The sequence below is a fragment of the Dendropsophus ebraccatus genome, unplaced genomic scaffold, assembly GCF_027789765.1.
Source record: "Dendropsophus ebraccatus isolate aDenEbr1 unplaced genomic scaffold, aDenEbr1.pat pat_scaffold_623_ctg1, whole genome shotgun sequence".
NCBI lineage: Eukaryota > Metazoa > Chordata > Amphibia > Anura > Hylidae > Dendropsophus > Dendropsophus ebraccatus.
Window position 1 is genome coordinate 1 of NW_027210222.1, and position 25597 is coordinate 25597.

The 25597-nt window shown below is 57.8% G+C and overlaps 1 protein-coding gene across 1 annotated transcript; it reads left to right on the plus strand.

Moving 5' to 3' along the window:
• Positions 1-1214: 1214 nt before the first annotated feature.
• Positions 1215-19622, plus strand: LOC138778107 (HAUS augmin-like complex subunit 5). Its single transcript, XM_069956364.1, has 19 exons — positions 1215-1312; positions 2632-2694; positions 2776-2808; positions 5090-5114; positions 6359-6491; positions 7090-7237; positions 7309-7387; positions 7481-7560; positions 8287-8344; positions 8423-8610; positions 10954-10993; positions 11087-11232; positions 12467-12629; positions 13041-13121; positions 13254-13399; positions 15014-15128; positions 16008-16146; positions 18673-18805; positions 19042-19622. The coding sequence occupies exons 1-19, from the start codon at positions 1215-1217 to the stop codon at positions 19166-19168; spliced, it is 1995 nt and encodes a 664-aa protein (XP_069812465.1). The 3' UTR covers positions 19169-19622.
• Positions 19623-25597: the final 5975 nt, after the last annotated feature.

Genomic DNA, 25597 nt, shown 5'->3' on the forward strand with positions numbered 1-25597 from the left:
TGGTCACAGTACAGGGATAATACACAGTGAATCGTCCACAGTACAGGGATAATACACAGTGATGTCACAGTACAGGGATAATACACAGTGATTGTCACAGTACAGGGATAATACACAGTGATGTCACAGTACAGGGATAATACACAGTGATGTCACAGTACAGGGATAATACACACAGTGATTGTCACAGTACCGGGATAATACACACAGTGATGTCAACAGTACAGGGGGATAATACACCAGTGATGTCACAGTACAGGGATAATACACAGTGATGTCACAGTACAGGGGATAATACACACAGTGATGTCACAGTACAGGGATAATACAACAGTGATGTCACAGTACAGGGATAATACACACAGTGATGTCACAGTACAGGGATAATACACACAGTGATGTCACAGTACAGGGGATAATACACACAGTGATGTCACAGTACAGGGGGGATAATCCACACACGTGATGTCACAGTACAGGGGAGATAATACACACAGTGATGTCACAGTACAGGGATAATACACCAGTGATGTCACAGTACAGGGATAATACACACAGTGATGTCACAGTACAGGGATAATACACAGGATGTCACAGTACAGGGATAATACACACAGTGATGTCACAGTACAGGGATAATACACACAGTGATGTCACAGTACAGGGGGGATAATACACACAGTGATGTCACAGTACAGGGATAATACACAGTGATGTCACAGTACAGGGATAATACACACAGTGATGTCACAGTACAGGGATAATACACACAGTGATGTCACAGTACAGGGGGGATAATACACACAGTGATGTCACAGTACAGGGATAATACACAGTGATGTCACAGCACAGGGATAATACACACAGTGATGTCACAGTACAGGGATAATACACAGTGATGTCCCAGTACAGGGATAATACACACAGTGATGTCACAGTACAGGGATAATACACACAGTGATGTCACAGTACAGGGATAATACACACAGTGATGTCACAGTACAGGGGGGATAATACACACAGTGATGTCACAGTACAGGGATAATACACAGTGATGTCACAGTACAGGGATAATACACACAGTGATGTCACAGTACAGGGATAATACACACAGTGATGTCACAGTACAGGGGGGATAATACACACAGTGATGTCACAGTACAGGGATAATACACACAGTGATGTCACAGTTTGGGGCTGTCTGCTGTTACAGGATGGATCGGCGCGGTCTGGCACAGGAGCTGCGGCGCTGGGCGGTGGAGGAGATGGGACTCCCGCAGCAGAAGGCGCCCACTGAGGAGATGCTGCACAGGTGAGAAGGGTCTCCTCCTCCCCCCCCCCCACCCCCACAACAGTGCCTTCCTCCCCCCCCCATAGTGCCTCCCCCCCCCATAGTGCCTCCTCCCTCCCCCCATAGTGCCTCCTCCCTCCCCCATAGTGCCTCCCCCATAGTGCCTCCCCCTCACCCCCATAGTGCCTCCTCCCTCCTCACCCCCATAGTGCCTCCTCCCTCCCTCCCATAGTGCCTCCTCCCTCCCCCCATAGTGCCTCCTCCCTCCCCCCCCATAGTGCCTCCTCCCTCCCCCCCCCCATAGTGCCTCCTCCCTCCCCCCCATAGTGCCTCCTCCCTCCCCCCATAGTGCCTCCTCCCTCACCCCCATAGTGCCTCCTCCCTCCCCCCATAGTGCCTCCTCCCTCCCCCCCAATAGTGCCTCCTCCCTCCCCCATAGTGCCTCCTCCCTCACCCCCATAGTGCCTCCTCCCTCCCCCATAGTGCCTCCTCCCTCCCTCCCATAGTGCCTCCTCCCTCCCCCATAGTGCCTCCTCCCTCCCTCCCATAGTGCCTCCTCCCTCCCTCCCATAGTGCCTCCTCCCTCCCCCCATAGTGCCTCCTCCCTCCCCCCCATAGTGCCTCCTCCCTCCCCCCCCATAGTGCTCCTCCTCCCTCCCCCCATAGTGCCTCCTCCCTCCCCCCATAGTGCCTCCTCCCTCACCCCCATAGTGCCTCCTCCCTCCCCCATAGTGCCTCCTCCCTCCCCCCCAATAGTGCCTCCTCCCTCCCCCATAGTGCCTCCTCCCTCCCCCCATAGTGCCTCCTCCCTCCCCCATAGTGCCTCCTCCCTCACCCCCATAGTGCCTCCTCCCTCCCCCATAGTGCCTCCTCCCTCCCTCCCATAGTGCCTCCTCCCTCCCCCCATAGTGCCTCCTCCCTCCCCCCCATAGTGCCTCCTCCCTCCCCCCCCCATAGTGCCTCCTCCCTCCCCCCCATAGTGCCTCCTCCCTCCCCCCATAGTGCCTCCTCCCTCCCCCCCCATAGTGTCTCCTCCTCCCCCCCCATAGTGTCTCCTCCCTCCCCCCCCATAGTGCCTCCCCCCTCCCCCCCCCCCCCCCCCATAGTGTCTCCTCCCTCCCCCCCATATTGCCTCCTCCCTCCCCCCCAATAGTGCCTCCTTCCCCCCCCCATAGTGCCTCCTTCCCCCCCCATATTGCCTCTTTCCCCCCCCATATTGCCTCTTTCCCCCCCCCATATTGCCTCCTCCTTCCCCCCCCCATAGTGCCTCCTTCCTCCCCCCCCATCATGCCTCCTCCCCTCCCCCCACAGTGCCCCTGACCTCCTTTTCTCTCTTACAGACTCTTCATAGGACAGTGCGCCGACATCTGGAAGTACATAATCCGCCATGTGCGCAGCCAGAGGTGAGAGGTCATGGGGGTCAGAGGTCAGGGCGGGGCTCTGGGGGGTCACAATGCTTCATTCTTGTCTCTTTGCTTCTCTAGGACCGTGAAGAACATGGAAGGAAACCTGCTGTGGTATCCTTACTGAGACCGCCTCTCACCCCGCCCCCACACCTTACTGAGACCGCCCCTCACCCGCCCCCAAACCTTACTGAGACCGCCCCTCACCCGCCCCCAAACCCTACTGAGACCGCCCCTCACCCCGCCCCCAAACCTTACTGAGACCGCCCCTCACCCCGCCCCCAAACCTTACTGAGACCGCCCCTCACCCACCCCAAAACCTTACTGAGACCGCCCCTCACCCGCCCCCAAACCCTACTGAGACCGCCCCTCACCCCGCCCCCACACCTTACTGAGACCGCCCCTCACCTAGCCCCCACACCTTACTGAGACCGCCTCTCACCCCGCCCCCACACCTTACTGAGACCGCCCCTCACCTAGCCCCCACACCTTACTGAGACCGCCCCTCACCCGCCCCCAAACCTTACTGAGACCGCCCCTCACCCCGCCCCCAAACCTTACTGAGACCGCCCCTCACCCCGCCCCCAAACCTTACTGAGACCGCCCCTCACCCGCCCCCACACCTTACTGAGACCGCCCCTCACCCTGCCCCCACACCTTAGTGAGACCGCCCCTCACCCCGCCCCCAAACCTTACTGAGACCGCCCCTCACCCGCCCCCACACCTTACTGAGACCGCCCCTCACCCCGCCCCCACACCTTACTGAGACCGCCCCTCACCTAGCCCCCACACCTTAGTGAGACCGCCCCTCACCCCGCCCCCAAACCTTACTGAGACCGCCCCTCACCCCGACCCAAACCTTACTGAGACCGCCCCTCACCCCGCCCCAAAACCTTACTGAGACCGCCCCTCACCCCGCCCCCAAACCTTACTGAGACCGCCCCTCACCCCGCCCCCAAACCTTACTGAGACCGCCCCTCACCCCGCCCCCAAACCTTACTGAGACCGCCCCCTCACCCTGCCCCCAAACCTTACTGAGACCGCCCCTCACCCTGCCCCCAAACCTTACTGAGACCGCCCCTCACCCTGCCCCCAAACCTTACTGAGACCGCCCCTCACCCTGCCCCCAAACCTTACTGAGACCGCCCCTCACCCCGTCCCCACACCTGACCGTCGCCCTCCCCCCACACCTGAACGTCGCCCTCTCTCCGCCCCCATACCTGATTGTCACCCTCCCCCCGCACCCACACCTGACCGTCACCCTCACCCCGTCCCCACACCTTACTGAGACCGCCCCTCACCCCGCCCCCACACCTTACTGAGACCGCCCCTCACCCCTCCCCCACACCTTACTGAGACCGCCCCTCACCCCTCCCCCACACCTTACTGAGACCGCCCCTCACCCCGCCCCCACACCTTACTGAGACCGCAGCTCACCCCGCCCCCACACCTTACTGAGACCGCCCCTCACCCCGCCCCCACACCTTCCTGAGACCGCCCCTCACGCCGCCCCCACACCTTCCTGAGACCGCCCCTCAAGCCACCCCCACACCTTCCTGAGACCGCCCCTCACCCCGCCCCACACCTTACTTAGACCGCCCCTCACCCGGCCCCCACACCTTAATGAGACTGCCCCTCACCCCGCCCCCACACCTTACTGAGACCGCCCCTCACCCCGTCCCCACTCCTTACTGAGACCGCCCCCACACCTTACCGAGATTGCCCCTCACCCCGCCCCTACACCTTTCTGAGACTGCCACTCACCCCGCCCCCACACCTTACTGAGACCGCCCCTCACCCCGCCCCCACACCTTACTGAGACCGCCCCTCACCCCGCCCCCACACCTTACTGAGACCGCCCCCACACCTTACCGAGACTGCCCCTCACCCCAACCCTACACCTTTTTGAGACTGCCCCTCAGCCCACCCCTACACCTTACTGAGACCGCCCCTCACGCCGCCCCCACACCTTCCTGAGACCGCCCCTCACGCCACTCCCACTCCTTCCTGAGACCGCCCCTCACCCCACCCCCACACTTTCCTGAGAACGCCCAGCACCCACACCTTCCTGAGACCGCCCCTCACCCCGCCCTCACACCATCCTGAGACTGCCCCCACACCTGGCCGTCGCCCTGTCTCCGCCCTCACCCCACCCCACACCTGGCCGTCGCCCTGTCTCCGCCCTCACCCCACCCCACACCTGGCCGTCGCCTTCTCTCCGCCCCCACAACTGACCATCGCCTTCTCTCCGCCACCACACCTGACCCCTCCCTCACACCTAACCATCGCCCTGACCCAGCTGACAGCCCCCGTGCACTGATATGGGCAGATGGTTTGTCACTTTGTAGCGGTGAGGGTTGTAGTTGCTGAGTCTTCTCCCTGACTCGGTTTCCAGGTATCAGCAGCTGCAGCGCTCAGAGGTGAGTCCGTCCTCAGGGGTAGAGCTTGGACCAGTGTTTACAATTACACAATGACAAGGGGGCGGAGCCAAGGGATAATATTTGTCTCTTTGGCAATACAGTCAGGGGGAGAGGTAGGGCAGAGGCTTACATGACTGTGAGAGGAGGAGCCTGCTGGGTATAATAGTGAGGGGAGGAGCCTCCTGGGTATAATGGTGAGGGGAGGAGCCTGCTGGGTATAATGGTGAGGGGAGGAGCCTGCTGGGTATAATAGTGAGGGGAGGAGCCTGCTGGGTATAATAGTGAGGGGAGGAGCCTGCTGGGTGTAATAGTGAGGGGAGGAGCCTGCTGGGTATAATGGTGGAGGAGGAGCCTGCTGGATATAATAGTGAGGGGAGGAGCCTGCTGGGTATAATCGTGAGAGGAGGAGCCTGATGGGTATAATAGTGAGGGGAGGAGCCTGCTGGGTATAATGGTGGAGGAGGAGCCTGCTGGGTATAATAGTGAGGGGAGGAGCCTGCTGGGTATAATAGTGAGGGGAGGAGCCTGCTGGGTATAATGGTGGAGGAGGAGCCTGCTGGGTATAATGGTGGAGGAGGAGCCTGCTGGGTATAATGGTGGAGGAGGAGCCTGCTGGGTATAATGGTGAGAGGAGGAGCCTGCTGGGTATAATGGTGGAGGAGGAGCCTGCTGGGTATAATGGTGAGAGGAGGAGCCTGCTGGGTATAATAGTGAGGGGAGGAGCCAGCTGGTTATAATGGTGAGGGGAGGAGCCTGCTGGGTATAATGGTGAGGGGAGGAGCCTGCTGGGTATAATAGGGAGGGGAGGAGCCTGCTGGGTATAATGGTGGGGGGGGAGGAGCCTGCTGGGTATAATGGTGAGGGGTGGAGCCTGCTGGGTATAATGGTGAGGGGAGGAGCCTGCTGGGTATACTGGTGAGGGGAGGAGACTGCTGGGTATACTGGTGAGGGGAGGAGACTGCTGGGTATACTGGTGAGGGGAGGATCCTGCTGGGTATACTGGTGAGGGGAGGATCCTGCTGGGTATAATGGTGGGGGAGGAGGAGCCTGCTGGGTATAATGGTGGGGGAGGAGGAGCCTGCTGGGTATAATGGTGGGGGAGGAGGAGCCTGCTGGGTATAATGGTGGGGGAGGAGGAGCCTGCTGTGTATAATGGTGGGGGAGGAGGAGCCTGCTGTGTATAATGGGGGGAGGAGGGGGGAGCCTGCTGTTATGTCAGTGCTGTGTCCGTTGCTGTTTTGCAGGCACAGCTGTCCGCAGAGGAGGAGGAGCAGCAGCGCAGGAAGCGTTTGTGTCAGGAGATTTTGGATCTGCGCTCAGAGCTGCAGCACCTACAGGAACAAATCCAGAGCGCTGAGCAGGAGGTGGTCGGCCAGGGTGAGCGTCGGGCGGGAGGTGGTCGGCCAGGGTGAGCACTGAGCGGGTGGTGGTCGGCCAGGGTGAGCACTGAGCGGATGGTGGTCGGACCAGGGTGAGCACTGAGCGGGTGGTGGTCGGACCAGGGTGAGCGCAGCTCAGGAGGTGGTCAGGCTAGGGTGAGTGCCCAGCTCGAGGTGGTCGGCTAAGGTGAGTGCTGGGTGAGAGGTGGCCGGCCCAGGGTGAGCGCGGGGCTGGAGGTGGTCGGCCCAGGGTGTGCGCGGGGCTGGAGGTGGTCGGCCCAGGGTGAGAGCGGGGCGGGAGGTGGTCGGGCTAGGGTGAATGCCCAGGGTGAGCGCGGGGCTGGAGGTGGTCGGCCCAGGGTGAGCGCGGGGCTGGAGGTGGTCGGCCCAGGGTGAGCGCGGGGCGGGAGGTGGTCGGGCTAGGGTGAATGCCCAGGGTGAGCGCGGGGCGGGAGGTGGTCGGCCCAGGGTGAGCGCGGGGCTGGAGGTGGTCGGCCCAGGGTTAGCGTGGGGCGCGAGGTGGTCGGGCTAGGGTGAGTGGCAGGTACTGGTCAGGTATACGCTGCCTCTCATCACCTCCCCCTTTCTCTCTATAGATCTGAACGGCCACAAATCGCAGGATTTCCGCCGTCGCTCGCTGCTGCTCGGAGCCTACAACACGAAGCGGGAGGAGGAGTGCGAGGCTCTGCGGGGGAGTAACCTCCGCATCCAGTATCGCTGCGATCAGTTGCAGGAAGTCAGCAGGTGAGGGTGGCACTGATCGCCTCTGCTATGTCGGTTGGGACCGCCTGTCACGCTTTATGTTGTTGTTGCAGAGCGTCGCAGAGGGAGGTGGTGTTCCCGGCCCTGGACGCTGGTTCAGCCATGGACACGTTCCCGGAGCCCGAGGTCCTGGTGCGTAACACTGTCCGCAGGCTACAAGCCCCGCCCCCTACTCTGGCCGAAACGTCTCACCTGTAACTCACTCCTCCCCTTCCTCCACAATAGAGAGACGTGAGGAACGTCTGCCAGATGCGCTTCAAGTTTTTGCGATCTCTGCATGATGATACAGTTTCCGGCTCATTGTTGTAAGTGTAGAGATCCCCTCCCATCTGCTTGTAGTGTCTGATCTATCTTGTATTCTCACTGCTCTGTATGTAGAAATCCCCTCCCATCCTCCAGTCATGCCTGTGGTCTTATTGCTCTGTATGTAGAGATCCCCTCCCATCTGCTAGTAATGTCTGATCTTTCTTGTATTCTCACTGCTCTGTATGTAGAGATCCCCTCCCATCCTTTAGTCATGTCTGTGGTCTCACTGCTCTGTATGTAGAGATTTCCTTCCATCCTCACTGCTCTGTATGTAGAGATCCCCTCCCATCTGCTAGTAATGTCTGATCTTTCTTGTATTCTCACTGCTCTGTATGTAGAGATCCCCTCCCATCCTTTAGTCATGTCTGTAGTCTCACTGCTCTGTATGTAGAGATGTCCTTCCATCCTCACTGCTCTGTTTGTAGAGATCCCCTCCCATCCTAACTGCTCTGTATGTAGAGATGCCCTCCCATCCTCACTGCTCTGTATGTAGAGATGCCCTCCCATCCTCACTGCTCTGTATGTAGAGATGCCCTCCCATCCTCACTGCTCTGTATGTAGAGATGCCCTCCCATCCTCACTGCTCTGTATGTAGAGATGCCCTCCCATCCTCACTGCTCTGTATGTAGAGATGCCCTCCCATCCTCTGTACATCCTGTAGTAATGTCTTGGTCCCCTCTGCTGTAACTGTAGAGACTCCCTCACCTCTCCCCTCATCTGCTTAGGTCTGGCGGGGAGGATCTGCGTTCCTTGGCTCACCAGCAGTGGATGAGTATGGCGGAGGTGAGTATCCGGCAGTGCGCGGTGATGTTGGTGTGCCTCGTTTCCCCGGTAACCGCGGTTTCTTGGTGTTTTCCACAGAAGGTCTGGAGCTCGCACCCCCCCGGCCACGTCCTCGCGTCTCTGGAACATCTCGCCTTAGAGACCACCCGGGAGATGAGACAGCTGCAGTCCTCACTGGCCCCGGACCCCACCGAGACCTCCTGCAGCGTCTCTGACACCACGTCTGACCCCCCCGAAACCAGAGACCACGCGGAGGCGTTTGCACGGTGATCACCCGTCACATGACCAGCAGTGTACCCGCCTCCTGCCCTGAGGCTTTGTTACAGTGTATCAGTCTGGAGTCCGCGCCATCTACCTGTATACAACTGTAACAAAACCTCAGCTGTGAGAGGAAGCATCCGGAGCAGGACGGCGTCTGTCTCTGTGATGTAATTCCACCTGCGTCCTGAGGGGGCACTGCCAGTGCTGCTGCCGCTGATGTCACTACTGCTGCCACTGATGCCGCTGCTGCCACTGATGCCGCTGCTGCCACTGATGCCGCTGCTGCCACTGATGCCGCTGCTGCTCCTGCTACTGATGCCGCTGCTGCTCCTGCCACTGCTGCTCCTGCTACTGATGCCGCTGCTGCTCCTGCCACTGATGCTGCTGCTGCCACTGATGCCGCTGCTGCTCCTGCCACTGATGCCGCTGCTGCTGCTGCCACTGATGCCGCTGCTGCTCCTGCCACTGATGCCGCTGCTGCTCCTGCCACTGATGCCGCTGCTGCTCCTGCCACTGATTCCGCTGTTGCTCCTGCCACTGATGCTGCTGCCACTAATGCTGCTGCTGCCACTGATGCCGCTGCTGCTCCTGCCACTGATGCTGCTGTTGCTCCTGCCACTGATGCTGCTGTTGCTCCTGCCACTGATGCTGCTGTTGCTCCTGCCGCTGATGCTGCTGTTGCTCCTGATGCTGCTGTTGCTCCTGCCACTGATGCTGCTGTTGCTCCTGCCACTGATGCTGCTGTTGCTCCTGCCACTGATGCTGCTGTTGCTCCTGCCACAGATGCTGCTGTTGCTCCTGCCACAGATGCTGCTGTTGCTCCTGCCACAGATGCTGCTGTTGCTCCTGCCACAGATGCTGCTGTTGCTCCTGCCACTGATGCTGATGTTGCTCCTGCCACTGATGCTGATGTTGCTCCTGCCACTGGCGCTGCTGCTGCTCCTGCCACTGATGCTGCTCCTGCCGCTGATGCCGCTGCCACTGATGGCGCTGTTGCCACTGATGCCGCTGCTGCTCCTGCCACTGATGCTGCTCCTGCCACTGATGCTGCTGCTGCCACTGATGCCGCTGCTGCTCCGGCCACTGATGCCGCTGCTGCTCCTGCCACTGATGCCGCTGTTGCTCCTGCCACTGATGCTGCTGCCACTAATGCTGCTGCTGCCACTGATGCCGCTCCTGCCACTGATGCTGCTGTTGCTCCTGCCGCTGATGCTGCTGTTGCTCCTGCCGCTGATGCTGCTGTTGCTCCTGCCGCTGATGCTGCTGTTGCTCCTGCCACTGATGCTGCTGTTGCTCCTGCCACTGATGCTGCTGTTGCTCCTGCCACTGATGCTGATGCTGCTCCTGCCACTGATGCTGCTCCTGCCACTGATGCTGCTCCTGCCACTGATGCTGCTGCCACGGATGCCGCCGCTGCTGCCACTGATGCCGCAGCCGCTGCTGCCACTGATGCCGCTGCTGCTCCTGCCACTGATGATGCTGCTATCACTGATGCCGCTGCTGCTATCACTGATGCCGCTGCTGCTATCACTGATGCCGCTGCTGCTATCACTGATGACGCCGCTGCTGCCACTGATGCCACCGCTGCTGCCACTGATGCCGCCGCTGCTGCCAGTGATGCTGCTGCTGATGCCGCTGCTGCTCCTGCCACTGATGATGCTGCTGCTGATGATGCCGCTGCTGCTATCACTGATGCCGCTGCTGCTCCTGCCGCTAATGCCGCTGCTGCTGCCACTGTTCTTATTTCTTAAAGGGGATGAATTTACTATGGTGCAAAAATGTTTTTAAATATCTGCTGTCAGTGTCAGAGACTTTTAATTTACTTCTAATTAAAAAATCTCCAGTCTTCTAGTACTTATCAGCTGCTGTATGTCCTGCAGGAAGTGGTGTATTCTCTCCAGTATGACACCGTTCTCTCTGCTGCCACCTCTGTCCATGTCAGGAACTGCCCAGAGCAGGAGAGGTTTCTATGGGGATTTGTTACTGCTCTGGACAGTTCCTGACATGGACAGAGGTGGCAGCAGAGAGCACTGTGTCAGACTGGAGAGAATACACCACTTCCTGCAGGACATACAGCAGCTGCTAAGTAATGGAAGACTGAAGATTTTTACATAGAAGTAAATTACAAATCTCTTGCACAGCCGGTGATTTAAAAGCAATTTCTCCTCACTCTGGAGTCCCCCTTTAATCGGTCCATCGGCCGCCATGACAGCGCTCTCCCCCCCCCCCACCCAGCTGACCCTAACCAGTCTGCTGGGAGCTGTAGTAGTGCGGCGGGGGTTGTTCGGGGTGAGGGCTCTCATGGCGGCCGCACGGCCTCTCACTCTCCTCTTATGTTGATGTTTTAGGTTGTTGGGCGCTCTCCCTTCCTTCAGCAGCCTCATCCAGGTAAGTCCCTGCGGTGTTGTCATGGGGGCACCACATACTTTCTGTAGATGTGATTGTACAGTCTCGGGGGTCATTCTCTGCACTGTTTTGCAGGAGGGGTGGGCGGAGTCAGTGAAGGTCACATCTCAGCTCCGCAGCGTTCAGTGTCAGTCCCAGGAGCTGTCTGCGTGTTTGGCCGAGAGGATACAAGAGATGCATCGGGCGCTGTCGGGGAGCGGCGAGCTCTGTGCCCTCAGCAGGTAGGGGGCATGCTCTGTTCCCTCAGCAGGTGGGGGCCATGCTCTGTTCCCTCAGCAGGTGGGGGGCATGCTCTGTTCCCTCAGCAGGTGGGGGGCATGCTCTGTTCCCTCAGCAGGTGGGGGGCATGCTCTGTTCCCTCAGCAGGTGGGGGGCATGCTCTGTTACCTCAGCAGGTGGGGGGCATGCTCTGTGCCCTCAGCAGGTAGGGGGGGCGTGCTCTGTTCCCTCAGCAGGTGGGGGGCATGCTCTGTGCCCTCAGCAGGTAGGGGGGCATGCTCTGTGCCCTCAGCAGGTAGGGGGGCGTGCTCTGTTCCCTCAGCAGGTAGGGGGGCGTGCTCTGTTCCCTCAGCAGGTAGGTGGGCGTGCTCTGTGCTCTCAGCAGGTAGGGGGCCTTGCTCTGTTCCCTCAGCAGGTGGGGGGCATGCTCTGTTCCCTCAGCAGGTGGGGGGCATGCTCTGTTCCCTCAGCAGGTGGGGGGCATGCTCTGTGTCCTCAGCAGGTAGGGGGGCGTGCTCTGTTCCCTCAGCAGGTGGGGGGCATGCTCTGTGCCCTCAGCAGGTAGGGGGGCGTGCTCTGTGCCCTCAGCAGGTAGGGGGGCGTGCTCTGTTCCCTCAGCAGGTAGGGGGGCGTGCTCTGTTCCTTTAGCAGGTAGGGGGGCGTGCTCTGTTCCCTCAGCAGGTAGGGGGGCGTGCTTTGTTCCCTCAGCAGGTAGGGGGGCATGCTCTGTGCTCTCAGCAGGTAGGGGGGCGAGCTCTGTTCCCTCATCAGGTGAGGGGCGTGCTTTGTTTCCTCAGCAGGTGAGGGGCGTGCTCTGTTCCATCAGCAGGTGGGGGGCGTGCTCTGCATTCTCAGCAGGTTTGGGGACGTGCTCTGTTCCATCAGCAGGTGGGGGGGCGTGCTCTGCATTCTCAGCAGGTGGGGGGCGTGCTCTGCATTCTCAGCAGGTGGGGGGCGTGCTCTGCGCTCTCAGTAGGTGGGAGGCGTGCTCTCTGCTTTCAGCAGGTGGGGGGGCGTGCTCTGTTCCCTCAGCAGGTGGGGGGGCGTGCTCTGTTCCCTCAGCAGGTGTGGGGCGTGCTCTGCGCTCTCAGCAGGTGTGGGGGGGGGGGGGGCGTTCTCTGTTCCCTCAGCAGGTGGGGGGGGGCGTGCTCTGCGCTCTCAGTAGGTTGGGGGGGCGTGCTCTGTTCCTTCAGCAGGTGGGGGGGCTCATTGCCTTGTAATTGTAATGTGTTGCAGGGCGGCGTATGATGCGGAGCTGCGCTCAGTTCTCCTCCGTGGCTGTCAGGATGCTCTGCTGCACGAGTGCCGGACGCTGCAGGCGGAGGCCGCAGACAGGAAGCAAGAAGTAAAGATCCTACTGCAGCAGCAGCAAAACATAGAGGACTCCTGCCTGATCCTGGTGAGAGTCTGGGGGGAGGGGTCATCGAGAACTCCTGCCTACTGCTGGTGAGAGTCCGGGGGGAGGGGTCATTGAGGACTCCTGCCTGCTCCTGGTGAGAGTCTGGGGGGAGGGGTCATCGAGGACTCCTGCCTACTGCTGGTGAGAGTCCGGGGGGAGGGGTCATTGAGGACTCCTGCCTGCTCCTGGTGAGAGTCTGGGGGGAGGGGTCATGGAGGACTCCTGCCTGCTCCTGGTGAGAGTCTGGGGGGAGGGGTCATGGAGGACTCCTGCCTACTGCTGGTGAGAGTCTGGGGGGAGGGGCCATCTAGGACCTCTGAATGATCAGCTGGTTATTGGCTGTCCCATGGATGGGGCGGAGCCTTGGGGTAGGATCACCCCTTTAATGTCTCTTCTGGGATTTGATTACAGGACAAGAAACAGAAACAGATCCAGGTCCTTATAAAAGGAAACTCCGCCTCCAAGTCCCAGATACGGCGCAGCGGCATGGAGGTGAGGTCATATGACAAGATTTCTGCGGCATCCACACTGGATCATGTGACCACGGGGGGCGGGACTACTGATGCAGATAACCAGATAGATGTTGGGGTCCCTATTGAACTGTATTGTCTCCTCCCCCACAAGGTGCAGAAATATGTGGAGGAGAAGCTGATTCCCCGACCCCAGGAGCTCGTCCACGAGTCCCAGAGACTCCACGACTCCGTCATGAAGGACGTCCGACACTTCTCCGCCATCACCCTCCCAGCGCTACAGAAAGTGTCCGCGGATGGGTGAGCACCGCCACCATCAGGACTGTCTGATCTTGAGTCATCTCCAGAGCTGCACTCACTATTCTGCTCTTACATCTTCCAGAGCTGCACTCACTATTCTGCTCTTACATCTTCCAGAGCTGCACTCACTATTCTGCTCTTACATCATGTTTTATCCTCCGTTCATCTCCAGAGCTGCAGTCAGGACGGGGCAAAATTTTAGGGCAGCTGTGGCTGTGAGGGGAGGGCGGCTGTGGCTGTGCGGTGAGGGCGGCTGTGGCTGTGCGGTGAGGGCGGCTGTGGCTGTGAGGTGAGGGCGGCTGTGGCTGTGAGGTGAGGGCGGCTGTGGCTGTGAGGTGAGGGCGGCCGTGGCTGTGAGGGGAGGGCGGCTGTGGCTGTGCGGTGAGGGCGGCTGTGGCTGTGAGGTGAGGGCGGCTGTGGCTGTGCGGTGAGGGCGGCTGTGGCTGTGCGGTGAGGGCGGCTGTGGCTGTGAGGTGAGGGCGGCTGTGAGGTGAGGGCGGCTGCGGCTGTGAGGGGAGGGCGGCTGTGGCTGTGAGGTGAGGGCGGCTGTGGCTGTGAGGTGAGGGCGGCTGTGGCTGGTAGGTGAGGGCGGCTGTGGCTGGTAGGTGAGGGCGGCTGTGAGGTGAGGGCGGCTGTGGCTGTGCGGTGAGGGCGGCTGTGGCTGTGAGGTGAGGGCGGCTGTGGCTGTGCGGTGAGGGCGGCTGTGGCTGTGAGGTGAGGGCGGCTGTGAGGTGAGGGCGGCTGTGGCTGTGCAGTGAGGGCGGCTGTGGCTGTGAGGTGAGGGCGGCTGTGAGGTGAGGGCGGCCGTGAGGTGAGGGCGGCTGTGGCTGTGAGGTGTGGGCGGCTGTGGCTGTGAGGTGAGGGCGGCTGTGGCTGGTAGGTGAGGGCGGCTGTGAGGTGAGGGCGGCTGTGAGGTGAGGGCGGCTGTGGCTGTGAGGTGAGGGCGGCTGTGAGGTGAGGGCGGCTGTGAGGTGAGGGCCGCTGTGGCTGTGAGGTGAGGGCGGCTGTGAGGTGAGGGCGGCTGTGGCTGTGCAGTGAGGGCGGCTGTGGCTGTGAGGTGAGGGCGGCTGTGGCTGTGAGGTGAGGGCGGCTGTGGCTGTGCAGTGAGGGCGGCTGTGGCTGTGAGGTGAGGGCGGCTGTGGCTGTGAGGTGAGGGCGGCTGTGGCTGGTAGGTGAGGGCGGCTGTGAGGTGAGGGCGGCTGTGAGGTGAGGGCGGCTGTGGCTGTGAGGTGAGGGCGGCTGTGAGGTGAGGGCGGCTGTGGCTGTGAGGTGAGGGCGGCTGTGGCTGTGAGGTGAGGGCGGCTGTGGCTGTGAGGTGAGGGCGGCTGTGGCTGTGCAGTGAGGGCGGCTGTGGCTGTGAGGTGAGGGCGGCTGTGGCTGTGAGGGGAGGGCGGCTGTGAGGTGAGGGCGGCTGTGGCTGTGAGGTGAGGGCGGCTGTGGCTGTGAGGTGAGGGCGGCTGTGGCTGTGAGGGGAGGGCGGCTGTGGCTGGTAGGTGAGGGCGGCTGTGGCTGTGAGGTGAGGGCGGCTGTGAGGTGAGGGCGGCTGTGGCTGGTAGGTGAGGGCGGCTGTGAGTGTGAGTGTTGCCTCACAGTCCTGCTCTGTTTCTTGTGCAGCGTTAACCTGCTCCCGGCTCAGGAACTCTCCATAAATCGTCTGTCTGATCCAAATTCTCCGTACTACAACATCTACAGGGGAATCTACAGCAGTGTCAGCCTGTCCCTGTATAAGGTGAGATCACACAGCGCCACCTGCTTGGTCACACACATACATACATTCACGCGCACACACACATACATACATTCACGCGCACACACACATACATACATTCACGCGCACACACACATACATACATTCACGCGCACACACACATACATACATTCACGCGCACACACACATACATACATTCACGCGCACACACACATACATACAGCGCCACCTGCTTGGTCACACACATACATACATACACGCGCACACACACATACATACAGCGCCACCTGCTTGGTCACACACATACATACATTCACGCGCACACACACATACATACATTCACGCGCACACACACATACATACATTCACGCGCACACACACATACATACAGCGCCACCTGCTTGGTCACACACATACATACATTCACGCGCACACACACATACATACATTCACGCGCACACACACATACATACAGCGCCACCTGCTTGGTCACACACATACATACATTCACGCGCACACACACATACATACATTCACGCGCACACACACATACATACATTCACGCGCACACACACATACATACAGCGCCACCTGCTTGGTCACACACATACATACATACACGCGCACACACACATACATACAGCGCCACCTGCTTGGTCACACACATACATACATACACGCGCACACACACATACATACATTCACGCGCACACACACATACATACAGCGCCACCTGCTTGGTCACACACATACATACATACACGCGCACACACACATACATACATACACGCGCACACATACATACAGCGCCATCTGCTGGTCACACAGATACATACACATACATACATACAGCGCCATCTGCAGGTCACATAGAAGACGTCTTTCCCCCCCCCCCCTCAGGCTCCGGAGACGGTTCTGCCACACGTGGCGGAGATGAAGAAGCGGCTGCTATTCCTGCGCTCACAGCTCTGCAGCCACAATCATGTGATCACCAGGATCCAGCGACAGCTCCGAGAGACCCAGAGCCCCGATATAGACAGTGAGTAGCCAGGCCTGATACTACACACAGCTGAGGGCTTGTTACAGTGTGTCATGACCATCAGACCCCTCCCGTACGCTGTGACGGACCCCCTCCCCTCCCGTACGCTGTGACGGACCCCCTCCCCTCCCGTACGCTGTGACGGACCCCCTCCCCTCCCGTACGCTGTGACGGACCCCCTCCCCTCCCGTACGCTGTGACGGACCCCCTCCCCTCCCGTACGCTGTGACGGACCCCCTCCCCTCCCGTACGCTGTGACGGACCCCCTCCCCTCCCGTACGCTGTGACGGACCCCCTCCCCTCCCGTACGCTGTGACGGACCCCCTCCCCTCCCGTACGCTGTGACGGACCCCCTCCCCTCCCGTACGCTGTGACGGACCCCCTCCCCTCCCGTACGCTGTGACGGACCCCCTCCCCTCCCGTACGCTTGTGACGGACCCCCTCCCCTCCCCTCCCGTACGCTTGTGACGGACCCCCTCCCCTCCCGTACGCTTGTGACGGACCCCCTCCCCTCCCGTACGCTTGTGACGGACCCCCTCCCCTCCCGTACGCTTGTGACGGACCCCCTGCCCTCCCGTACGCTTGTGACGGACCCCCTGCCCTCCCGTACGCTTGTGACGGACCCCCTCCCCTCCCGTACGCTTGTGACGGACCCCCTCCCCTCCCGTACGCTTGTGACGGACCCCCTCCCCTCCCGTACGCTTGTGACGGACCCCCTCCCCTCCCGTACGCTTGTGACGGACCCCCTCCCCTCCCGTACGCTTGTGACGGACCCCCTCCCCTCCCGTACGGTTGTGACGGACCCCCTCCCCTCCCGTACGCTTGTGACGGACCCCCTCCCCTCCCGTACGCTTGTGACGGACCCCCTCCCCTCCCGTACGCTTGTGACGGACCCCCTCCCCTCCCGTACGCTTGTGACGGACCCCCTCCCCTCCCGTACGCTTGTGACGGACCCCCTCCCCTCCCGTACGCTTGTGACGGACCCCCTCCCCTCCCGTACGCTTGTGACGGACCCCCTCCCCTCCCGTACGCTTGTGACGGACCCCCTCCCCTCCCGTACGCTTGTGACGGACCCCCTCCCCTCCCGTACGCTTGTGACGGACCCCCTCCCCTCCCGTACGCTTGTGACGGACCCCCTCCCCTCCCGTACGCTTGTGACGGACCCCCTCCCCTCCCGTACGCTTGTGACGGACCCCCTCCCCTCCCGTACGCTTGTGACGGACCCCCTCCCCTCCCGTACGCTTGTGACGGACCCCCTCCCCTCCCGTACGCTTGTGACGGACCCCCTCCCCTCCCGTACGCTTGTGACGGACCCCCTCCCCTCCCGTACGCTTGTGACGGACCCCCTCCCCTCCCGTACGCTTGTGACGGACCCCCTCCCCTCCCGTACGCTTGTGACGGACCCCCTCCCCTCCCGTACGCTTGTGACGGACCCCCTCCCCTCCCGTACGCTTGTGACGGACCCCCTCCCCTCCCGTACGCTTGTGACGGACCCCCTCCCCTCCCGTACGCTTGTGACGGACCCCCTCCCCTCCCGTACGCTTGTGACGGACCCCCTCCCCTCCCGTACGCTTGTGACGGACCCCCTCCCCTCCCGTACGCTTGTGACGGACCCCCTCCCCTCCCGTACGCTTGTGACGGACCCCCTCCCCTCCCGTACGCTTGTGACGGACCCCCTCCCCTCCCGTACGCTTGTGACGGACCCCCTCCCCTCCCGTACGCTTGTGACGGACCCCCTCCCCTCCCGTACGCTTGTGACGGACCCCCTCCCCTCCCGTACGCTTGTGACGGACCCCCTCCCCTCCCGTACGCTTGTGACGGACCCCCTCCCCTCCCGTACGCTTGTGACGGACCCCCTCCCCTCCCGTACGCTTGTGACGGACCCCCTCCCCTCCCGTACGCTTGTGACGGACCCCCTCCCCTCCCGTACGCTTGTGACGGACCCCCTCCCCTCCCGTACGCTTGTGACGGACCCCCTCCCCTCCCGTACGCTTGTGACGGACCCCCTCCCCTCCCGTACGCTTGTGACGGACCCCCTCCCCTCCCGTACGCTTGTGACGGACCCCCTCCCCTCCCGTACGCTTGTGACGGACCCCCTCCCCTCCCGTACGCTTGTGACGGACCCCCTCCCCTCCCGTACGCTTGTGACGGACCCCCTCCCCTCCCGTACGCTTGTGACGGACCCCCTCCCCTCCCGTACGCTTGTGACGGACCCCCTCCCCTCCCGTACGCTTGTGACGGACCCCCTCCCCTCCCGTACGCTTGTGACGGACCCCCTCCCCTCCCGTACGCTTGTGACGGACCCCCTCCCCTCCCGTACGCTTGTGACGGACCCCCTCCCCTCCCGTACGCTTGTGACGGACCCCCTCCCCTCCCGTACGCTTGTGACGGACCCCCTCCCCTCCCGTACGCTTGTGACGGACCCCCTCCCCTCCCGTACGCTTGTGACGGACCCCCTCCCCCCCTGTACGCTGTGACGGACCCCCTCCCGTACGCTGTGACGAACCCCCTGCTCTACCTCCTCAGCCCTGCTGCAGCTCCTGTGTGCGCACTACTCCCAGCAGACGGACCGACTCCTCCCCGCGCTGCAGCGTCTCATCCAGCAGAGTGAGCAGAGCCAGGAATACGGGAAGAAGGTGCAGGCGAGCGTGAGTGACTGGTAAGTGCGCCCTGGAGGCGGCTGCGTTCTGTCCCCGGAGCTGCTGCTCTTAAAGGGACAGGCCTCAGAATTCGCTGTTGTGTTTTTTTTTTATATATTTGTCCTGTTTGCGGCTCGGGAGTCCTAGAGAGTTGGGTGCCGCCCACTATGGCCGCCATTAGCCCTGAATGTGGTGGCCGCCATATTGATCAGTAGCTGTCAGCGCTGACACGTTGTCTCCTCTCTCTCTGCTGTAGGTGGGAGCAGCCGGCTCAGCTGTGTCTGCCCTGGGAGCAGCGCGGGGGCCACACCCTGCGCCAATGGCGAGATCGCTGGACCGTGGCGGTGACCGCGCTGCAGAGAGCATCGGACGTCCGGAGCTGAGAGCGGCCGCCCAGTGACCCCCGACCAGGACATGGCCCCCCACCAGGACATGGCCATCCAGAGCCCCCCCGACCAAGACGTTGACCCCCGACCAGGACATGGCCCCCGACCAGGACATGGACATGGGCCCCCGACCAGGACATGGCCCCCCGGAGCTCCCCGACCAGGATGTGGCCCCCAACCAGGACATGGCCCCCCGGAGCTCCCCGACCAGGATGTGGCCCCCAACCAGGACATGGCCATCCAGAGCCCCCCCCACGACCAAGACATTGACCCACGACCCCTGACCAGGACATGGCCCCCCAACCAGGACATTGCCTCCGACCAAGACGTTGCCCCCTGACCTCTGACCAGGACATCGCCACCCAGAGTCCCCCAACCAGGACTAATGGAGCAACAGTGCAGCCGGGTCTCCGGGAATGGTTTATGATGAAAGTGTAATGAAGGCGGCCCCCCCCCCCCCCCCCCCCCCCCCGGGGTACATGACCATATATATATATATATATATATATATATATATATATATATATATATATATATATATATATATATATATATACACACCCACACACTCCGTGCGGGCGGCGATTGTCGCTCTCATTCCAATAAAGTTTCATCATCTGCAATTATTCACTGAAAGTACGGAGGATGTAACCTGTACTGCTGTAATACTCCTATTTACATAGGACTGTCGGACGTGCACTGGGGTCTCTACATAGTATATGATATATTTACATAGGACTGCTGAACTGTGCATTGGGGTCTCTCCATAGTATATGATGTATTTACATAGGACCGCCGGCCTGTGTACTGGGGTCTCTACATAGTATACGTTGCTGTATTTACATAGGACTGCCGGTCTTTGCACTGGAGTCTCCATAGTATAGGATGTATTTACATAGGGCTGTTGGCCTGTGCACTGGGGTCTCTTCATAGTATATTATGTATTTACATAGGACTGTCGGACGTGCACTGGGGTCTCTACATAGTATATGATATATTTACATAGGACTGCTGGACTGTGCACTGGGGTCTCTCCATAGTATATGCTGCTGTATTTACATAGGGCTGTTGGCCTGTGCACTGGGGTCTCTTCATAGTATATTATGTATTTACATAGGACTGTCGGACGTGCACTGGGGTCTCTACATAGTATATGATATATTTACATAGGACTGCTGGACTGTGCACTGGGGTCTCTCCATAGTATATGCTGCTGTATTTACATAGGGCTGCTGCCTTGTGCACTGGGGTCTCCATAGTATATGATGTATTTACATAGGGCTGCTGGCCTGTGCACTGGGGTCTCTTCATAGTATATTATGTATTTACATATGACTGCCAGACTGCACTGGGGCCTCTCCATAGTATATGATGTATTTACATAGGGCTGCTGGCCTGTGCACTGGGGTCTCTATAGTATATGATGTATTTACATAGGGCTGCTGGCCTGTGCAATGGGGTCTCTTCATAGTATATTATGTATTTACATAGGACTGCCAGACTGCACTGGGGCCTCTCCATAGTATATGATGTATTTACATAGGGCTGCTGGCCTGTGCACTGGGGTCTCTCCATAGTATATGATTTATTTTCATAGGTACACAGAGCCGGGGGGGGGGGGGGTGTAGCTGACAGAGAGACGTATAAAAGTATACAGAAGGAGACATATTCTATAGGAGGTATACAGAGCCGGGGGGGGGGGGGGGGTAGCTGACAGAGACGTATAAAAGTATACAGAAGGAAATATATCCTATAGGAGGTATACAGAGCCAGGGAGGGGGGGGGTAGCTGACAGAGAGACGTATAAAAGTATACAGAAGGAGACATATCCTATAGGAGGTATACAGAGCCGGGGGGGGGGGTGGGTAGCTGACAGAGAGACGTATAAAAGTATACAGAAGGAGGCATATCATCCTATAGGAGGTATACAGAGCCGGGGGGGGGGAGGGGGGTAGCTGACAGAGAGACGTATAAAAGTATACAGAAGGAGACATATCCTATAGGAGGTATACGGAGTCGGGGGGGGGGGGGTAGCTGACAGAGAGACGTATAAAAGTATACAGAAGGAGACATATCCTATAGGAGGTATACGGAGTTGGGGGGGGTAGCTGACAGAGAGACGTATAAAAGTATACAGAAGGAGGCATATCATCCTATAGGAGGTATACAGAGCCTGGGGGTGTAGCTAACAGAGAGACGTATAAAAGTATACAGAAGGAGACATATCCTATAGGAGGTATACAGAGCCGGGGGGGGGGGGGTAGCTGACAGAGTGACGTATAAAAGTATACAGAAGGAGACATATCCTATAGGAGGTATACAGAGACGGGGGGGGGGGGGGGTAGCTGACAGAGAGACGTATAAAAGTATACAGAAGGAGACATATCATCCTATAGGAGGTATACAGAGCCGGGGGGGGGGGTAGCTGACAGAGAGACGTATAAAAGTATACAGAAGGAGACATATCCTATAGGAGGTATACAGAGCCGGGGGGGGGGGGGGTAGCTGACAGAGAGACGTATAAAAGTATACAGAAGGAGACATATCATCCTATAGGAGGTATACGGAGCCTGGGGGTGTAGCTGACAGACGTATAAAAGTATACAGAAGGAGACATATCCTATAGGAGGTATACAGAGCCAGGGGGGGGGGTAGCTGACAGAGAGACGTATAAAAGTATACAGAAGGAGGCATATCATCCTATAGGAGGTATACAGAGCCTGGGGGGGGGTAGCTGACAGAGAGACGTATAAAAGTATACAGAAGGAGGCATATCATCCTATAGGAGGTATACAGAGCCGGGGGGGGGGGGGGGTAGCTGACAGAGAGACGTATAAAAGTATACAGAAGGAGACATATCATCCTATAGGAGGTATACAGAGCCTGGGGGTGTAGCTGACAGACGTATAAAAGTATACAGAAGGAGGCATATCCTATAGGAGGTATACAGAGCGGGGGGTGGGGGGTAGCTGACAGAGAGACGTATAAAAGTATACAGAAGGAGACATATCATCGTATAGGAGGTATACAGAGCCTGGGGGGTAGCTGACAGAGAGACGTATAAAAGTATACAGAAGGAGATAAAGCAGATTATAAATGCTGCTAAAGCCTCAAAAGAAGAGGAAATGGCAAAATCTGTTACTGCGGGGAATAAAACCTTCTTCAGATATATAAGTGACAGGAAGAAGAAGAAGAATGGCTGCAGCATTACTAAAATAAGTAATGGGGAGAATACGTTTATTGATGGAGATAAGGCGGTCGCTGACTATTTGTATAGTTACTTCTGCTCAGTGTTTTCAGCAGGCGGCCTTCACAATCACAGGATGGTTGGACACAGCATGGCCTCCAGCTATATGGGTTCGGCTCCAGTATTTTCAGAGACTGAAGTTGCAGAGGAACTTGCCTGTATAAAGCTGAATAAGGCGATGGGGCCAGATGGGATCCATCCCAGGGTTCTTAAAGAACTCAGATCTGTGATTGCTGCCCCCCTGACAGATCTGTATAACCAATCCCTGCTAACAGATGATGTCCCCGATGATTGGAGAACAGCCAATGTTATACCAATCCACAAGAAGGGGAATAGAGAAGAGCCCAGTAACTACAGGACAGTGAGCCTGACATCTGTAGTAGTGAAAATGATGGAAACTCCTAAAAAAGAAGATAATGGATCACCTAAGAATCAACAATTTGATGGATCCAAACCAGCATGGCGTCACTGAGGGCCGATCATGTCAGACTAATCTCATTGATTTCTTTGATTATACCACAAAAGTGCTGGATGAAAGTGGTGCTGTGGATATCGCCTATCTGGACTTCAGCAAAGCCGCAGATACAGTTCCCCATAAAGAGCTGATAGAGAAGTTGGAGAAGATTGGACTTATTCCCTGGATAGTTCAGTGGATTTGTGGTTGGCTGAAGGAGAGATATCAGGGGTGATGGTAATGGTGAATATTCCGAGCAGAGACTGGTTACACGTGGTGGCCACAAGGGTCTGTTCTGGGGCCTATTCTTTTTAATATGTTTGTAAGTGACATAGGAGAAGGGTTGGTAGGTAAGGATAGTGACATAGGAGAAGGTTTGGTAGGTAAGGATAGTGTCATAGGAGAAGGGTTGGTGGGTAAGGATAGTGACATAGGAGAAGGTTTGGTAGGTAAGGATAGTGACATAGGAGAAGGGTCGGTAGGTAAGGATAGTGATATAGGAGAAGGGTTGGTAGGTAAGGATAGTGATATAGGAGAAGGGTTGGTAGGTAAGGATAGTGACATAGGAGAAGGTTTGGTAGGTAAGGATAGTGACATAGGAGAAGGGTCGGTAGGTAAGGATAGTGATATAGGAGAAGGGTTGGTAGGTAAGGATAGTGATATAGGAGAAGGGTTGGTAGGTAAGGATAGTGACATAGGAGAAGGGTTGGTAGGTAAGGATAGTGACATAGGAGAAGGGTTGGTAGGTAAGGATAGTCACATAGGAGAAGGGTTGGTAGGTAAGGATAGTGACATAGGAGAAGGGTTGGTGGGTAAGGATAGTGACATAGGAGAAGGGTTGGTAGGTAAGGATAGTGACATAGGAGAAGGGTTGGTAGGTAAGGATAGTGACATAGGAGAAGGTTTGGTAGGTAAAGATAGTGACATAGGAGAAGGGTTGGTAGGTAAAGATAGTGACATAGGAGAAGGGTTGGTGGGTAAGGATAGTGACATAGGAGAAGGGTTGGTGGGTAAGGATAGTGACATAGGAGAAGGGTTGGTGGGTAAGGATAGTGACATAGGGGAAGGGTTGGTAGGTAAGGATAGTGACATAGGAGAAGGGTTGGTAGGTAAGGATAGTGACATAGAAGGGTTGGTAGGTAAGGATAGTGACATAGGAGAAGGGTTGGTGGGTAAGGATAGTGACATAGGAGAAGGTTTGGTAGGTAAGGATAGTGACATAGGAGAAGGGTCGGTAGGTAAGGATAGTGATATAGGAGAAGGGTTGGTAGGTAAGGATAGTGATATAGGAGAAGGGTTGGTAGGTAAGGATAGTGACATAGGAGAAGGGTTGGTAGGTAAGGATAGTGACATAGGAGAAGGGTTGGTAGGTAAGGATAGTCACATAGGAGAAGGGTTGGTAGGTAAGGATAGTGACATAGGAGAAGGGTTGGTGGGTAAGGATAGTGACATAGGAGAAGGGTTGGTGGGTAAGGATAGTGACATAGGAGAAGGTTTGGTAGGTAAGGATAGTGATATAGGAGAAGGGTTGGTGGGTAAGGATAGTGACATAGGAGAAGGGTTGGTGGGTAAGGATAGTGATATAGGAGAAGGTTTGGTAGGTAAAGTTTGTCTGTTTGCTGACGACACAAAAGTGTGCAATAGGGTGGATATTCCTGGAGGTGTCAGTAATATGGAAAATGATTTAGCTTTGCTAGATAAGTGTCCAAACTGTGGAAATTGAAGTTCAACGTTTCCAAATGTAAAATAATGCACTTGGGGAGGAGGAATCCTCTATCCGAGTATCACATCGGCAGTTCTGTGTTGAAAAAGACTTCAGAAGAGAAGGATTTAGGGGTAGTGATATCTGACAGCCTTAAAATGAGTCACCAGTGCAACCAGGCGGTGGGGAAAGCAAATCGTATGCTGGGGTGTATATATATAATGGTATGCTGGGCTGTATATATATATAATGGTATGCTGGGCTGTATATATATATATAATGGTATGCTGGGCTGTATATAATGGTATGCTGGGCTGTATATATATATATAATGGTATGCTGGGCTGTTTATATATATAAAATGGTATGCTGGGCTGTGTGTATATATATATAATGGTATGCTGGGCTGTATATACACTCACCGGCCACTTTATTAGGTACACCATGCTAGTAACGGGTTGGACCCCCTTTTGCCTTCAGAACTGCCCCAATTCTTGGTGGCATAGATACAACAAGGTGCTGGAAGCTTCCTCAGAGATTTTGGTCCATAGTGACATGATGACATCACACAGTTGCCGCAGATTTGTCGGCTGCACATCCATGATGCCAATCTCCCGTTCCACCACATCCCAAAGATGCTCTATTGGATTGAGATCTGGTGACTGTGGAGGCCATTGGAGTACAGTGACCTCATTGTCATGTTCAAGAAACCAGTCTGAGATGATTCTAGCTTTATGACATGGCGCATTATCCTGCTGAAAGTAGCCATCAGATGTTGGGTCCATTGTGGTCATAAAGGGATGGACATGGTCAGCAACAATACTCAGGTAGGCTGTGGTGTTGTAACCAGGGCCGCCATCAGGGCAGTATTGGCGGTACAGTTGTCAGGGGCCCGGGCTAAGACTAAGATCAGAGGGGCCCGGCCACCTGACAGCTGTACCACACGCAGCTCCCTCCTGTCTGTCCTGTGCCGGAGGATGCACACACAGGTAGGGCCCTCTCCTCGCTATCCCCGGGCCCCTC

Excerpts from the sequence above, each read along its gene's own strand:
- LOC138778107 (XM_069956364.1), top strand. The coding sequence starts at position 1,215 with ATGGATCGGCGCGGTCTGGCACAGGAGCTGCGGCGCTGGGCGGTGGAG. Across the intron at positions 2,695-2,775 it reads CGCCATGTGCGCAGCCAGAG|GACCGTGAAGAACATGGAAG; the intron begins GTGAGAGGTCAT and ends TTGCTTCTCTAG. Across the intron at positions 7,388-7,480 it reads TCCCGGAGCCCGAGGTCCTG|AGAGACGTGAGGAACGTCTG; the intron begins GTGCGTAACACT and ends CCTCCACAATAG.